This window comes from Amblyomma americanum, chromosome 7, assembly GCF_052857255.1.
Source record: "Amblyomma americanum isolate KBUSLIRL-KWMA chromosome 7, ASM5285725v1, whole genome shotgun sequence".
NCBI classification, from domain to species: Eukaryota; Metazoa; Arthropoda; class Arachnida; order Ixodida; family Ixodidae; genus Amblyomma; species Amblyomma americanum.
The window spans coordinates 97,357,990-97,375,599 of record NC_135503.1 but is presented as its reverse complement, the minus strand read 5'-3'; the positions used below and the strand labels follow the sequence as shown (position 1 = coordinate 97,375,599).

Here is a 17,610-nt window from a genome sequence, read left to right as displayed (position 1 = left end):
CCTCCATAGAGAGAGAGAGAGAGAAATAACATTTATTAGCACCCGTCAAAAGGATGATGGGTATCCGAGGCGCCGCTCGGTCCCAGCCATGTCCTCCCCCTCAGCCGTCGACCGGGATCTCTTGGATCTCAGCAGCGACAAGGGCGAGACGGATGACTTCACGTTGTTTAGTTTCGTCCTCGTTGTGAAGCAGTGCCTCCCAGGACTCATCTGTTCGGTCAAGTTGTCCAAAGCTCGGACATGTCCATACCATATGGATCATGTCCGCTATGCCGTCGCAACGTTTGCACCTGGGGCTGAAAATCTCAGGGTGCCACTTGCTATAAAGCTGAGGGTTAGGGAATACTCCGGTTTGGAGCTTGCGCCACGCAACCTCTTCGTTTTTGGTTAGCTGATTACTTGCTTTTGGAAGTACCGCTCGGCCTAATTTGTAATGGTTTAGGATTTCCTGATACGTGTTAAGGTCGTCTTCGAACTGTAGGAGCTCCTCATCGCGCGAGGGGGAAGGGGTTGTGCACAAGACGCCACTGGGATCCCGGAAAGTAGCTAATCCTCGGGCCAGTGCGTGCGCTTTCTCGTTTCCCCTCAACCCTTGGTGCGCGGGTGTCCAGATGAGCGCTACCAGTTCTGCCGGTGGTGGACTGCCGGCCAACACTCGTGCTGCTGTAGCTGAAATGCAGCCCGCGTCAAAGTTTCTAATTGCTGATTTTGAGTCACTCACGATAATTTTAACCTGTTGTTGAGTTAGAGCCAGCGCAATGGCCAACTCTTCCGCCTCCGTTACTGTCGAGTGTCTGGTGCTGCAGCACGCTACCGGGCCTCCGTTTTCCCTAGTGGCTACCGAAATGTGCCCCGAACTGTTTGTGCATTGTGCGGCATCCGTATACAAGACATCCCGTCTGCCCTGAAAGCGGGCTTGCAACGCTACTGCTCTTTCCTTCCTCCGGCTCTCATGGTAGATGGGATGCATGTTTTTGGGGAGTGGGGGTATCTTTAATTTGTCCCTAACCTGTCTAGGAACCAGGTCCGTACGTCTATAAAAAAGCAGCCGCCACGGTCGGGTTCGAACCCGGGAAATCCGAATCAGCAGTCGAGCGACCTAACAACTGAGCCACCGCGTCGGGCGTCATCATACATCACCATTCTGAACATCAGCGCAAGCGACCAGATTCCTGAACTAAGCAGTCAGCCCATCTTATTCGCCCAACCTTTAAAAAGCTTATGAACTTTTATCTTTCTCTTTCTTTCTGACATACGTAGCGTTCATCTTAGCTCCGCGTTCCGCCTCACGTACTGCAGCTGGATTTTGCCGCGGCTGACACTCCTTACGCTGATCAGTACGCCGAATCTAAGCTGCTCACTGAAGATGATTCGATGCTCCAACGGCTGCCACGGCACTTCGCGCCGGACCTCCAGTCTGAGACACAAAGACGACGAAGAGGCCACGGGCACGTGAAGTGCGCTCGGCATAGCCTCGTGGTCTTTGTGCAACGCCGCCGCTAGACCTACACTACAGCCACTGCACCTTGCCCCCCCCCCCCCCCCGTTCGTATGTGTCATGTTTTAAGAGAAAAAGAAGAAGATGAGCAGCGTTCTTGCTGCGTTATCTGGGGCGTTTCCATGGCTATACGCTGAGGCCTTGCTCGGGCTAAGCCTCCTGTATGAGCTCTTATGGGTAAAATTAATAGTTCATAATTGCTACCACCGCTGACTTTAGCGCAACTAATTTTGACAAGAACGAAAAAGAAAAGGAAGAAAAGGAATGTAACCAGTGTCTACCGCGCGGTGTCCTTCCGCGTTTGCGGTTTGAAAGCACATCTAATCACACGTTCTTCAGAATGCTTTCCGAAAGAAGAAATAGTTCCTCTTCCATTTCACATACCCTTTCTTTTTCGTTAGCTACGTCAAAGAAAATTTCCCAACATCGTTAAACTCCGATGAAAAGAGCTGAAGTATTTTTTTTTTTGCTTCAGTAGCAACAAAATTTCAACTTCACCGAGTGCGAACAGAAATGAGGAAGAGGTGCGGCGGCGCGCGCCTATAAATATTCCAGCTCCTTCTCGCAGGCCTCACTCTGCGTTCGGGGAGCTTGCGTTTTGTGTGGCGTGGTATTCCAAGTACACAATGAGGGAGATCGTCCACGTCCAAGCGGGCCAGTGCGGCAACCAAATCGGCGCCAAAGTAAGTGACCGCTTTACGATGCATAATATTTGATGACACATTGCTTTCCCGATGCCCACAGCCGTATTCCGCTCTGTGTTTTGTGCTCACGTTTTGCGTTGTGTACTTGGCAGCATTTTCGAGATTCTCGTTGCAGGCTACGCGCTTACGTAAGTAATGATCTTTGCGCAAGAGTCAATTGCGGGCAGTCGCAGTTCCTCCCTCCTTAGTCGCGGCTTCTTCTAGCGAGAATGTTAGGCCCAACCACACATCTGACCTTCGGGGCTTGGCCGCCGTTTCCTATGCTTTTGTTTGAAGGCTGCTTTCACAGGCTCAGCTTTACGATAGGAGAATTCCACAAGCTTCCGATTGAGTTTTTCGCTGTACCACTAAAGCTGTGCCAATATTCCGAGAGCGGCGAGCTTCTTATCTGGTGCGTTCGAGCTGGTTGAGCTAGCGTTCCCTCCTTGACTGCGGCACCCGGCAGCAGCCATATTATGTCTGAAACGTGTTTTCGCACCATATCGTGTTTTGCATGAATTCTGGGCTTTAAGTGGTTTGGGGGTCATGGCTGTTTGATGTGACCTCACGCCAGTTATGACACCTTTCCTGCTCGCAGTTTTGGGAAGTCATATCGGACGAGCATGGAATCGATCCTTTTGGCGCCTATCATGGAGACTCTGACGTTCAGATAGAGCGTATAAATGTATATTACAACGAAGCGTCTGGTAAGTACCTGTCTGCATTTCGGCTGATACTTTCAGTGTAGAGTTGTCGCGTCTTTGAATGTCCTACTGCTTTTTCAAGCTGCTAATACCCCGAACTAGGCTTGCTGATTTTGAACAAGCGCAGTGCGTAGACAGCCCCCTTATGAGATGTAAAAGACTGTAGGGGATGCTCTAGCTCCTCCTCAAGGTATGACGTGATAATTTAAATAGCTCAATGCCCTTATACGCGTAATTACGCACACACTACATTCATAGATCCCTGGGCGCAGTGGTGTAGCGGTTAAGCGATGCGCCACTGCCCTGCGATGGCCGGTGCTGTCACCGGTGGGGCTTGTGAGACGCGGGTTCCTGCTACCTGCCAAGGTTGGGCAGCTCGCTCACATTGCGGTTTCTTGCTAGCGATGACGCCACAGGGCCACGTCACAACGTCAGCACCGACGATGACGCCGGCTTTTCTGCAATAGGAGAACCTTAACGCCATCACATTAAAATACTGGCGGCATGTGCACTGCGATAGACAATTAAATTCAAAAACCCCCTCCTTTGTCCGCCCAGCTGACAGAAAAAGGGCACCACGTGACGCTTACGGACCAGAGAATATCGTCGGTCGATCACGATGTTGACAGGTGAAGCTGTTCTCTGGCGTCTGGTCGTTTGCAGTAGGCGACCACGTTCTTTCCAGGCGTCCGCCGTTTTCAATCGTGATGAAGCGAACGCACAATGGACACCGTGTTCGCGACCGCGGCAGACGTGTTTCGCAGGAGGCGAAACGATGAAGGCGTCCGTGTTGTCTAATGTCAATGCATATTAAACGACCTCCAAGCGAACGAAAAAATTCGGCACACTTAAATTACCCGCCGCGGTGGCTCAGTGGTTAACGCGCTCTCTACTGAGCCAGAGTACCCGGGCTCGTACCCGACTGCGGCAGCCTCGCAAAAGGCACCCGTGTGCTGTGCGATGAAAGATCCCCAAGGTGTCGAAATAATTCCGGAGCCCTCCACTACGGCCCCACTCTCACTCCCTCATTTCTCCTTTCCCTGAATGCACAGTTCGTATGTCCACAGAGATACGCGAGAGAGTTACTGCGCCATTTCCTTTCCTTAAAACCAGTTTTAAGGCAACCACGTGACGAATGCAAGACGTGGGCGTTTGGATGCGGTTTGCAAACTTTATTTCAGGCTATCATTTTTTTTCTCGAAGTATGGCACCACCCACAAACACGCGCGCATATGACACAACCCGCGCATATGACATCATCCGCAACGCAATACGAAGAATTCTTTAATCATACTTTTGATGCAAAATTCTAGAACGCATGCAGTTCAATATGCGTGTCATCGATATACAACAGTTGTATGTTACAGGCAGTCACCTACGGGGCAGAAACGCGAAGGCTAACGAAAAAGGTTCAGCTCAAGTTAAGGACAGCGCAGCCAGCTATGGAAATATAAATGATAGCTGTAACGTTAAGGGATCAGAGGCCGGCAAGTTAGCTGAGGAAAAAAAACGTCGTGGGTTAGTGACCTCCTAGTCGAAATCAGGATAATAATAATAATAATTGGTTTTTGGGGTAAAGGAAATGGCGCAGTATCTGTCTCATATATCGCTGGACACCTGAACCGCGCCGTAAGGGAAGGGATAAGAGAGGGAATGAAAGAAGAAACGAAGTAATAGGCGCCGTAGTGGGGGGCTCCGGAATAATGTCGACCACCTGGGGATCTTTAACGTGCACTGACATCGCACAGCACACGGGCGCCTTAGCGTTTTTCCTCCATAAAAACGCAGCCGCCGCGGTCGGGTTCCAACCCGGGAACTCCGGATCAGTAGTCGAGCGCCCTAACCACTGAGCCACCGCGGCAGGTCGAAATCAGGAAGAAATCGGCGTGAGCACGCAAGAGAAGGTATGCGTAGCTAGGGGCGGCTGAAAGTTAGGTGGGCGTATGAGATAGTTTGCAGGCATACCGTGGGTGCAGCTGAAAAAGGAAAGGTTTAATTGGAGACATGGGAGAGGTCTTTGCCCTGCAGTGGGCCTAGTCAGGGTGATGATGATGATGTCGTTGGTTGGAAGCCCCTGTCGCAAACTTGCCTGCGGTTTGACTTGCATGTGTAAGTTATATGGAACTAGAAATGATATAACTCCCGGAACGCTGTTAGACAAACGGTTGCGTCGCAACTTTGATACGAATGTCGGGAAAAGTGGCGCCACATTTAGGTCGGCCAGTGGCGAGTATATATAGACGAACGACATGTACATGTATGTGTGTGAAGTGGTGATGTTCGACTTGCTGTGTGCGCTATACGGCCTCCGGATGGTGCCACTCTTTTTGCTCGCCATCGTTCCTATATGCTCTAGTGGTAATCTCGAGCGCGCACGCAAGCACGCGCGCACACGCATGTACCCGCGCGTGTAAGAGACACTGCGCCTTCCTCAAAAATCAGTTTTGAAGCTTGCGAGCACGCCGCAGTCAACGCCGACTTTGGCATTCGTTGGCTCAGTGGTTAGGGCGCTCGACTACTGATCTGGAGTTCCCGGGTTCGAACCCGACCGCGGCGGCTGCGTTTTTATGGAGGAAAAACGCTAAGGCGCCCGTGTGCTGTGCGATGTCAGTGCACGTTAAAGATCCCCAGGTGGTCGAAATTATTCCGGAGCCCTCCACTACGGCACCTCGTCTTCCTTTCTTCTTTCACTCCCTCCTTTATCCCTTCCCTTACGGCGCGGTTCAGGCGTCCAACGATATATGAGACAGATACTGCGCCATTTCCTTTCCCCAAAAAACCAATTATTATTATTATTATTATTATTCGTAGCGTTTAATAGTATCCTTCGTTGCCACTTTTGATTATTTGCGGCGTCTATGGGGAACATGTGCTATCCAACTGCTGCAGCGACTGTTCAACTGTGGAACCAAAAAGTGGCTCCGAGAGCTGTTGGGTCGGAGCAAAACCGAGACCAATTTTATAAGCGAAAAGCAGTACGCCAGCGTTTCGAGCCGTCATCGGGGCCTCAAGTTAGACTTCGTATATAGCTACAGGTCACGGTGGCCGCAAGTTTCACCTTGAATGTAGGTAGAAGTCAAACGATGAGCATAACTGGTGGTAGTCAGATTCGACACACGACCAGCAGCGACACCAGCGGTTGTTACACCGTCTCGACTTTGACATTTGACCTTGACCTTTGATTTTGACCTTGATCTTGACCTCCATTCAAGCGGGAAAGCGTCTTCCGGCATCGCATGCGCAGGTCTTGAAAGTGGGTTGTGCTTAAAACGCCGGTGAACTTTGATGCATTCAGCGGAACGCTAGGTGTGATTGATGCGGCGCCTGCCGTGGAGACCGATACCCGAACCGCGCCGTATGGAAAGGAAACTGAAATGAAAGTTAGTTTTAAGGAAAACAAATTACGCATCTCTCGCATATCTCGGTGGACACACGAACCGCGCAGTAAGCGAAAGAAATGAAAGTTTGAAAGCGCCAGTCGCTGGACCGTAAACGTAGCCAGGGAGATGCATCTTTTCGGTTCCGACCAGGATTAACTTGTGCTAAACCACCAGCAATATTTTTAAGCAAAAGCTTCATACGCTAGGTAAAACAGATTTCGCCGTAGTTGCCCGTTCACCTTCAAGTGAGCGAGAAGTCAAGTGTGGCTGCAGGCCTTAACATATGTGGTCCACCATGGTGTCGCAGCACTTGACCTTTGACCTTTCGATTCACCGGTAGAGGGCGGTAGAATGGGCCGCAGCGTTCATTGGGTGACCAACCTCTCGCGATGAACCGTTGACTGCCACCTGCCAGGGTGGCAGGCTGGGCGCGCTGCATATCCAGTGTGCGGAACGCACTCAACGTTTTGCAGACGCCTAGCCGCGTCTGCTTGCCCGATACACCATAGCTATCGCTCTCTAACCAGGTTCAGCAGTAGTTAAACCGCAGCTATTTTTTCCGATTAGAGATGCGTGGCCGATTGATGGCGTACATCGTTTTGGGGCTCCTTTAAGCGGCCTCACGACGCAGATGCCCTCTGTGCCTTTGGTAGAGACCGGGGGCTCGAAATGCGGTCGGACATGAGGCGTCGTGAGAGCGCTGCAACGATCGTTTATCCTAGGCACACTACGTTCCTCCGCTCACCAGCCTCTTTGTGTTAAGATCTTTATGATCTCCAAGGAAAGCGGCGCAGCTTCCCTGATGTGTTTTCGTATGTTAACTCCTTTCAATTGTGTCTTTTTTGCAGCGATTGTTGCCAAATTATCGTCGAAATATTACCGTTGTACTGCGTCACACTCTATTCAAAGCGAAGGCATGGGCATCCTCCCTCGGACGTAGCCCAGTATCCGCGCGTCTGTTTAGGGTTTGCAAACACTGAAAATTAAGGAAAGGCGAGGTAGCAGTCTTACAGGGGCTGAACACTTGATCAAAGAACGTATGAAAAGTGCGGCGATCTAAAAAATAAAACGAAGTTTTATTTATGGAGAAAAAACGCTAAGGCGCCCGTGTGCTATGCGATGTCAGTGCACGTTAAATATCCCCAGGTGGTCGAAATTATTCCGGAGCCCTCCACTACGGCACCTCTTTCTTCCTTTCTTCTTTCGCATTTCTTTTCCCCAAAAACCAATTATTATTATTAGTTCACGCTGCAAGCGTATACATTGTCATTTTTTTATTTTCTGCAGCAGTATCGTAACTTGCTTTGCGTGGTCCCCGTAGTGCGTGCATTAAATCCACCGTTGTGGACTGCTCGCGCCCTGCATTGCAGCTGTAATAATCATGTTTTAGTGTACAGCGCAACGCGGAGTAGTAAATAATTGTGAGTTGCTGCGTCCAGCTAGCTGGTGTCGGCGTACGCCTGCCACGATGCAGACAGTTGTGATTTTCACTTCTGACGCTGCTTGACGCCGATATGTATACGTGTGGAGGAAGGAAACAATGCGGTTATGGCGAAAGGAACGCTGCAGTACACCATACGGGAAGGTACGAAGGATGAAGTGCAAGATGAAAAAAATTAGCCGCGGTTTAACTATACTGCTGCACGTCGTTAGAGAGCGAAAGCTGTGGCTTATCGGGCAACTAGACGCGGCTTGGCGCATGCAACGGTTAGTGCCTTCTGCACAGTGGACACGCAGCGCGCTCATCCAGGCAGGCGTCGATGGTTGATCGCGAGAGGTGGCTCCCCCATCGAACGCAGTGCCGCGTGTGTCCGCCGCAACGTTGCCAGCGCCAAAGAATGCACCCCACACCTCTCTCTCGCCACCACCACCTAGTACCTCAAAGCGAGAATGAGGCATCCACTGACCCAGAGAGCCAGTTATGCGCCCTTCCTTTCCTCAAAATCGGACTCCAGAACGTTGTCAACGCCAAGGCTAATGAACGAAATGAACGCCGGCCGCCTATCGCTCAGTGCCGCGTTTCTGCCACAGCGTTGTCGATGCTAACGCACGCTGCGCGCAACTGTCAGTATAGCGTCACGTAGCTTAAATGTTCCGCTCTTTATCGGTTTCGGCGCAGCTCCGGAACTGCTGAAGGTCGCAAAAGACCAAGCGACGGAGTCAACGAAACTCGCAGAACATGACGTAACGAAGTTTTCGCTTTAAAAGAGAAAGCGGTGCCGCATTAAAAAGCTCCTGGTTAATTTCACCATGATGAAAGTCTTTTAGGTGCAGTCGTTTGCAGTCATAACAGACCCGAGAAGTGAAGACGCTACTAAGCAACCAAATAAAAAATGGCAGCCTATCCTGCGATGAGATGCAACATATCGATTACATTTATCGCTTTCCCATTTCGTATTTGAGTGTGGGTTCGCCGCCGCTTTCATGTTTCATTGCCACGTATTCTTCGAGTGGAAGAATTCTCCTGTCTGTAGCATTCTCTATAAGAGCACCCGCCAGGAGATTAAGTTATTAGTAATAAGCGTACGGCATCTTTTCTTGCACTGTGTGTGACTGAGTTTTCTTTTCATGAAGGAGGTAAATATGTGCCTCGGGCCATCCTGGTTGACCTGGAACCGGGAACCATGGACTCTGTGCGCTCGGGACCCTTTGGGCAGCTCTTCCGTCCGGACAACTTTGTGTTCGGTAAGCTGCTGCTCCTCGTTGTCGGAAGGAACTTCTGCGCTTTTGCGTTTTTCACTCTTGAACGCGGAAAACCAGCGGGACTAAAGCGCGCACTCAAGTGAGCGCATTGTCCACTGCCATGTTTCAGCCGTTTCAGTCGCTGCGTAACGTCAGTGGGAAATCAAACTAAACAAAATAACTGAAGCGCCAACACAAGAAAACAGAATAGCGGCTGGAGATTTCAGGTCATGTAACCATTCCACCCAGCAGTCTTCGAGCCCTCCAAGAATATACGAAATGCTCTAAAGGCTCTGGGGATAAGGTATTTGGACTGTTGAGGTCTAACAACTCGCGGAGAGGCACTAGACATTTTTTGTACAGATTAAGCGTCTACCGGTAGACTACGTGTTTAGCGCATATGGCGGTGATCGGCCCGTTTTTGCAGGCTTAAAACTTCAGGCCAACCAATCTGCCTGTTTATTGTGGAAGTTTACTAATTTCCACTCCCTGGTTTCAGGAGTTTAGGCAGTTTTCAAGCAGTGCGAAGGGACACCTCTTTTATTCCTCGGATGACATTCATGGATACGCAGTTGTGTCAGCTGGATATCTGAGGCACTGACCAGCTTCCGTGGATGTCAGTTAACCGCGTGGCTGAAAAGTTCATTGACCCTCGCGACGTTTTCTATCGCGTTTGTCAACAAACTCGCCTCGCCCTTTCGTCCTTCTCTGTCCCAAAAAAAAAGCGAAGACGCGTGTATTGAAGGGCATTAATTTTTGCTCTCTTTCTTGTTTACTGTTTTGTTTACGTTTTTCCAGTCTTCAGGAGCTCACGCATAATTGTACCTTTCTGTAAAGCGCGTTCCCCTGTTCGTTCGAGCTACACTCCGCGCTCATTGTGTGCGCACCTCTTTGTAAGGTAAATTGTCACCTTGAATTTTCTTGATATTTTTATACTTGCAGTACGCCAGCTCTTTACTCAATGTTCGTAACGGCCGTTGCCTCAAGTGTTTAATAGCAACACCTATATACGCCATTATATACTGCCATAGCCGAAAACCACTAAGTTTCCCTTGTAGCCGTGAGACTGTTAATGAGATCACCAGTAGTACAAGAGAGCATGCTGCCGGGCTAGTTGCTGCCGCATGGTGTGAAGAAACCGGCACGAAAGCGAGACGAATGACACAAGAAAAGACACACAAGGCATAAGCATTGGTGACTGTCCTATGTATCTTTTTTGTGTCCTTCGTCTGCTTTTCGCACAGATTTCACATTTTGGCCATTACATTCGCTCTCAGCAGCTCTTCTAGGTTCCATTACGTCCTCTCAATAGCCGTGATGGGGAAAAGAAGGGTGGATGTGTCCTCACTTCTGGGACATTTAAAATATTTCCATTCATTCGTTTCAGCATTTAATCATTTGATTGCTTCACAAGACACACTGCATGTAAGGTTAACTCTGCATCTAAGGTTAACATTAAGCTACTAAGTGTGCTGGGGCCCGAGAAAGACTCCTGTTGCCGGGAGGCAGCAAAAGCAGCCTTAATTAGAGCGTTTTATCTGCAGAAAATAAGTCAGTGAGTTCTTTTCTGGCGCCCTTGTGACTGCTGTCAGCAGTAGGTTTAGTTTTTGCCCACATCTGAGCGTTGATTCCCCGTCTGAATTATTTCGTCAAAAGTATACGCCTTTCACTATCTGCCCTTTCAGGACAGAGCGGGGCTGGCAACAACTGGGCCAAGGGCCACTACACGGAGGGCGCCGAACTGGTGGACTCGGTGCTCGACGTCGTCCGCAAGGAAGCCGAAGACTGCGATTGCTTGCAGGGTTTCCAGCTCACGCATTCCCTGGGCGGCGGCACTGGATCTGGCATGGGAACACTGTTGATCTCGAAGATCCGGGAAGAGTACCCCGATCGCATAATCAACACATTCAGCGTTGTTCCATCCCCCAAGGTTTGTGACTATTCTGAAGTCTGATGACCTTGTTGTACATTGGTGGCATTTTTGCCTTTCTTTAAGCTGACTGCACTGGCTTTCCCTGATGCCTCGCGTGTGTGGTTCTGATTGTCTTTCTGACCTTTTCTGTAGGTTTCGGACACCGTCGTCGAGCCTTACAATGCCACCCTCTCAGTTCACCAGCTTGTGGAAAACACAGACGAAACCTTCTGCATCGACAACGAGGCGCTCTATGACATCTGCTTCCGAACGCTTAAGCTCACAACCCCAACCTATGGAGACCTCAACCACTTGGTTTCTGCGACAATGTCAGGTGTCACTACATGTCTCAGGTGGGTGACGGACTTCCGTCTGTACTTTTGCAGCAAAACTGGTATGCAAATGGAACCTGAGTCCGAAATGCGATTTAAAACTTAAATATCTGCTCACAGCACAGGGATTTTCGATGGGAACATCCCGACAGTTCGGGCAGGTGTGCATGAGCGTAGAATACTTACTTGGTGGAGGGCGGCAGGACGAGGAAGCAGCAAACTAGCGCCGAGAAAGCCGACAATCTAGCGCGCTCAAAAACTCTGCATATGACAGTAACGTGCACGTTCCAGACGGCCGATAATGACGATAGTCTTTTGGCCACGCAGGATTAGAACGCTACTCTGTGCTTCTTCGTGAAAAGTTCGAAAGCAGTTCAACCTTGCTTGAAGTTAATCGTACTTCGGTTCGTGAATCTCCTGCTCGTGATCCTGACCGCTCAGCCTGATATAATTGCAGTTGCCATGAAGGAATGGCACCAGAAGGAGTGGCACCAGAGTATACACGAACTATTGGCCTTTCTCGCGGATTGGCATCCACATTCGCGAAGGCTCTTCACTTCTCTTTCAGGTTTCCAGGACAGCTGAACGCCGATCTTCGCAAACTGGCCGTGAACATGGTGCCCTTCCCGCGCCTCCACTTCTTCATGCCTGGCTTCGCTCCACTCACGTCCCGCGGAAGCCAGCAGTACCGGGCTCTGACGGTGCCGGAACTGACGCAACAGATGTTCGACGCCAAAAACATGATGGCTGCTTGCGACCCCCGCCACGGCCGTTACCTGACGGTGGCTGCTGTGTTCAGGGGCCGAATGAGTATGCGCGAAGTGGATGAACAGATGCTCAACGTCCAGAACAAACACTCGGGCCAGTTCGTCGAGTGGATCCCGAACAACGTAAAGACTGCCGTGTGCGACATCCCACCTCGCGGCCTCAAGATGTCTGCAACCTTCATTGGTAACAGCACAGCCATTCAGGAGTTGTTCAAGCGGATCTCTGAGCAGTTCACTGGTAAGTACTGCTTGTTCTAGAACTGCCTATTTGACACTGTGCGGGGCAGCTGGAAACATGTGTACCCGTTGCTTCAGGTGTTGGAAAACTGGGAATGGTGCCCCTCCGTAGAATATTTTTTCCGTGGTGAATACTACCGAACTATCACAGAAACCGTTTAGCGTGATTTTAGTGTGCTATATTCGGATACCACAAAGCGGCAAATTCCCATCAAAGGAAACTCCAGCCCATGACGTCGACCAATTCTTCCTCTTGGCCGATTCTGCCCCTCTCCCCCTTGACAGATCCCCTTGGTAGGCTGGCGTGAAGTCTCAGGGGGTGGCCGATAAATGGGGAATAACCATAGCTTAATTGGAGTAACCACGGCGTCATGTACATACATTGACGACATTGGCTGAAGGCCCTTCATTGGTAGCCATTTGCCGCTTCGTTCTTGAGTTGTATCCGACTATAACACTAGATGCCTAGCTAGCCAAACAAAAACGCCGTCTGCGGATGAAGCGTCCGCCTGCCAGCTGCCACGGTTGGTAAATGGCAGTGTAGACAGTGGAAATGTCCCTCACCACTTTGAACGAAGAGGAAACTGCTAGTGGGAGAGCGAAAAAAAAGTGAAGGTGTCAGGTGACGGGTTTCGGGTGGCAAAGTGGAGAGAGGGAAATCTTCCTTTCCTTTCCGTGCGCTAGCACTAGCGCTCGTTGTGTCTTTACTTTCATACCCGTCCTTATTCGCGCTGTTGTTTCATAATGGCCCGATACCAACTCGCCCAACTCACTCTTCTACTAGCAATAGGGTTGGTCACCAGCAAGATAGTCATGTGTCGTGAAGCGAGGTGGTGTCCTGGTGAAGGAGACACCGGTTTCGTGACAGCTGCATTCACGTGGAAGAGACAGAACCCATGCATACCAGCTGCAGACTAGTGAAGAGGAGGCCAACCGGTTTCCCAGCCAACAGGAAAGTCTGAAAGGCGTCGCGTCAGCATGCCGCCTACAATGTGTGTAAAACCTTCATAGGTAACCTATGCAAAGGGTTCGTACATTTACTGCTAGCTTAACTATTCCACATTTAGTTTAACGAATTAAATCAGGGGATAATGTTTTTTTACATTTCTCTAATAGGCCTGCTTTTATCAGCGCCGGTCTACAGTCGAGGACGCCGTTTAGCGGTGATAAATGAGGACTGGTTGAGCTTTTGCCGAGGCTTAAGAAAAAGGATTAACTTAAAATGAGGACAACCCAGAGGCATATATGGAAAGCAAAGTGATAGATGTAACGTTAAGAGACAGGAAGGGAGCAGAGCGGCAAAGGAACACATACGGGTTGAATAAATCATTAAATCCTAGTAGAAACCGAAAAGAAATGTGCTTGGGCATGGCACATAATGCGACGGCAAGGCTGTAGTTAATGGTAACTGACTGGATTCAAAGAGAATGCAAGCCTAGTGGGAGGCAGCAGAAAGTTAAATAAGCGGATGACATTACGAAGTTAACTGGGGGTAAGGGGGTCACGGATTGCACAGGATAGGCTTCATTTGAGAGATACGAGGAAGACCTTTGTCCGGCAGTCAGGCTGATGATGATGACCTTTCGAGCCTTCTTGATCTATCAACTGGCTTACAGTATTTCTTGAAGCGATTCCCAATTATATACAAGCAATGTTACAAAATTGGCAGACTGAACGAATACGTACTACATGTGAGGGTTTTTTACGAAGTCATTAGTAGAACTGTGTTCTCTCTTTTTCTGAAAAACCGGTGGTCGAAGTTGCTTAAAAATCATGTCATTCAATTCCATGAGCCATCATAAGTGCAATTTTATTATTTGTATGCACATGAAGCATGAGCTACGGCTTACAAAGGGTTAAAAAGCGTGCCTCCACTTCCTGAACAGCGTATGGTAAGCTATACACTCGCAGGCAAAATATTTACGGGATGCGGATTTGCGGAAATTAATTTATTTCATCGTCATCGTCGAATCGCTAGCCAGTCAGCTTATACTGGTTCCAGCGGATGAAGGACTCGTGTCCCCTCACTGTTCAGTGCTTTTCTCTGACCTCTTATGCTTGTTTTTTCGGCTACCCGAATCCCGCACACTTCTGTTCATGACTGTACTTGTGAGCGATGTTTTGTGATGCCGTTATTTACATTTTCGCAGCCATGTTCCGTCGCAAAGCGTTTTTGCACTGGTATACCGGGGAGGGCATGGACGAAGTGGAGTTCACCGAGGCAGAGTCCAACATGAACGACCTGGTTTCAGAGTACCAGCAGTACCAGGAGGCCACGGTTGACGACGAGGGAGAGTTCGACGCGACACTGGCAGAGGCCTTGTGACTGAAACATTTCTTTTTCTTTGCTTTCACTTTTCAATAAAGGTGTGTGTTTCCTGTGTTGGCCCTCGTACAGCCGCAATCGATATTCCGCTCAGCCTTTCCTCAGGTTGACAGAGGAATGTATTCCTGAGAATCATAATTACAACAGGCTAGCATCTAGCAAATATTACATTAATCTGCGGTACGGCTCAGCAGGCGTCGCCAACAATAACGCCTCTCTGATCTTGCGCCGTGCACAGGCTCACATTCATCCCGAACAAGTGCAACTGTGGACTATTTGAGTACCCTCGCATTTCATTATATAATAACAGCCCTATCACCCGAGCAAGCAACAAATTTGGTGTTCAGTAAAAATTGGTTTGGATTTGGACTGGTTGGGCTTCGCGGGGTTTGAAGTTCCAAAGCAACTCAGACTATGAGGGACGCCGTAGTGGAGGGCTCCTGGAATTTCGATCACGTATGGGGGGGGGGTGCACTGGTATCGCTCAGTACACGGGCCGTGTACGGTGCTCGCACTGTGAGGAAGTGGCTGATACCTGTCATATGGTGTTGGCCTGCCGGCCTAACACAGCCCTTTCGCCATACCGCCACCTTGCCCTAGAGGACTGGGAGGCGGCCCTGCTTTGGCTGCTCGGACCTCCAGGCCCAGCGGATCTTGGTCCAGAGGGCCAGGACGGCTGCTTCTGCCAATGGAGTCCCGGACTAGGGACTCCACCTGGTATGTAAGGAGGCTTCCCACTAAGGGATGCCCCCGAATACCTCTTTCTGTATAGGTAATATATATCGAATAAAGGCTTTTCACCGCCACCACCATTTCCTTCGGTTTAACTACTGCTGAACTTGGTCAGAGAGCGAAAGCTGTGGTGTACGTATCGGGCAACTACACGCGGCTTGGAGTCTCCAATGTTGAGTGCGTTTCGCACACTGGATAGGCAGCGCGCCCAGCCTGCCACCCTGAGAGGTTGCAGTTAATGGTTGATCGCGAGAGGTTGGTCACCCAATGAACGCTGCGGCTTATATATTGATGATTATGATGATGTTAACAACTTCAATATTCCACCAGATAAGTAGGCCCCCTACTCCCCGACCCCGGCACGTAGGCCTTGAGGACGGGGGCGGGGACCTCCGCGATCACAAGCAGGCAAAGAGGTCCTGACTCTTCGCGGCTTCGGTCGCCGGGCGGATGGCTTGTTGCTGTTGAGCAGAGACCTCGCGCCGCAGCAGGGCTTCCCAGGCTTCTGTACAATTTGTTTGCTTTAGCCCCTGGGGAGCTAGCGCATTCCCAGATTATGTGGTCGAGGGTCCCTCTCTCCCCACAATGCTTGCACTTATGGTTTATTCTATCACCAGTCTGATTATGATAAGCCCAGACCGGGTTTACGAAGTTCCCAGCTTGAAGGCGCCGCCATGCGACTGCTTCCCTATTGTTTAGATTTTTGTCCGGTGGTGGCACCAGTCTCCTGCATAACCTATAATTTTCAACAATCTCCGTGTAATTTTGCAGACGCTCGTCCATATTCCGGCAGTCGGGCGGCTCCACAGCCACCCGGAAGTAGAAAGCTCGGGCTAACTCGTGGGCCGCCTCGTTGCCAGAAACGGAGGCATGTGCGGGGGTCCAAATTAGACTGATTTTTCTGTTGAAGCGTCTACCGGCCAGAATCCTTCCCGCTTCCGGCGTGATCCTACCCTTTCCAAAATTCCACATGGCTGTTTTGCTATTGCTGATTATGAAATTGGCTTCCGTTCCAACGCAAGCGAGCGCTATCGCAACTTCTTCCGCAGTTTCCGTGTTTCGGCTTCTAATGGTGGCAGCCGATACGGGGGCACCTCGGCCGTCGACCACCGAGGCGACCGCCGCACCCGACTTGCCACTTGCCGGGTCCACGTACGCAGCCGACTTGCTGTCCATCGAATCGAAGCGTCTGATTAGTGCTTCTGCTTCCTTCTCCCCCCTCCCCATGTTGAATATGGGATGCATGTTACGAGGGAGGGGGGAAATGATTAGATTTGCTCGGCAGTCCTGCGGGGTGCTCGATTTGCCCCTTGTAGTCCCCTATCTGCTTGCAGGCCAACCATTTCGAGGATAGCTCTGCCCGTGGTCGTTCGGCTTAATCTTTCGAGCTGCGAAATTCTGACATCCTCCGCTATTTCGTCCCAGGTATTGTGCACTCCCATAGAGAGGAGCTTCTCTGTGGGGGTGCTAATTGGTAATCCCAGGGCCCTTTTTATGCACCGCCGAATGACGGAGTCTAATTTCCTCCTTTCCTCCGACCTGATGTTTAAGTAAGGCGTGGCATAGCTCACGCGGCTTATTACGTATGCTTGGGTTAGCTTAAGCAAGCTTCTTTCCTTCAGACCTCGTCCTTTCAGCGCGACGCTTCTAAAAATGCCAAGGGCTCGGGTGGCAAATCCCTCTAGCTTTTTGATTGCCCCATCATTATATCCATTCTTCTGAATGAATAGTCCTAAGATTCTGATTTTATCTACCTCGAGAACTGGTTTCCCCTCTACTTTAATGTTAAATCTCCAGCTGCGCTTGCATCGGAGCGATGTTGGGTTATAGACGAGTAATTCCGATTTTTGCGGAGAGCATGAGAGACCCCTACTGGCAGCATAGTCCACGACAGTGTCCGCCGCCGCCTTCAGGCGTTCCTCGATGCCCGCATCGCTCCCCTGGTTAATCCAGAGGTTGATGTCATCCGCATACATACTGAAATTTAGCCCCTCTATGCCCCTCAGGGCTTCGGGGAGGTTCCGCATCGCCACGTTGAAGAGGAACGGGGAGAGAACCGAGCCCTGCAGCGTGCCCCTGCACCCTAAGTTCAGTGTGGGAGACTCAGTGTCTTGGAACCACACGCAGGCAATTCTGTCTGACAGAAAGTCTTTGATGTAGTCGTATGGTCGCGCGCCTACTCCGATATCCTGGGGACCGCGGAAGATCGCTTCGTGTGTAACATTATCAAAAGTCTTTGTCAAGTCCAAGCCGAGAATTACTTTGGCGTCTCTAGAACGAGAGTCGATTATGTCATGTTGGAGTCGGAGCATCACGTCCTGCGTGCACAAGCCCGGTCGGAAGCCGACCATCTTGTG

General features: G+C 50.3%; 1 protein-coding gene across 1 annotated transcript; it reads left to right on the top strand.

The window, feature by feature from the left end:
* The first annotated feature begins 2,025 nt into the window (after positions 1-2,025).
* On the top strand, positions 2,026-14,538 carry LOC144099439 (tubulin beta-4 chain-like). The gene is made up of 7 exons (XM_077632734.1): positions 2,026-2,181; positions 2,780-2,888; positions 8,840-8,950; positions 10,633-10,877; positions 11,013-11,212; positions 11,760-12,196; positions 14,346-14,538. Exons 1-7 carry the CDS (start codon positions 2,125-2,127, stop codon positions 14,519-14,521), a joined length of 1,335 nt encoding a protein of 444 aa, XP_077488860.1. The 5' UTR covers positions 2,026-2,124; the 3' UTR covers positions 14,522-14,538.
* The last annotated feature ends 3,072 nt before the right edge of the window (positions 14,539-17,610 follow it).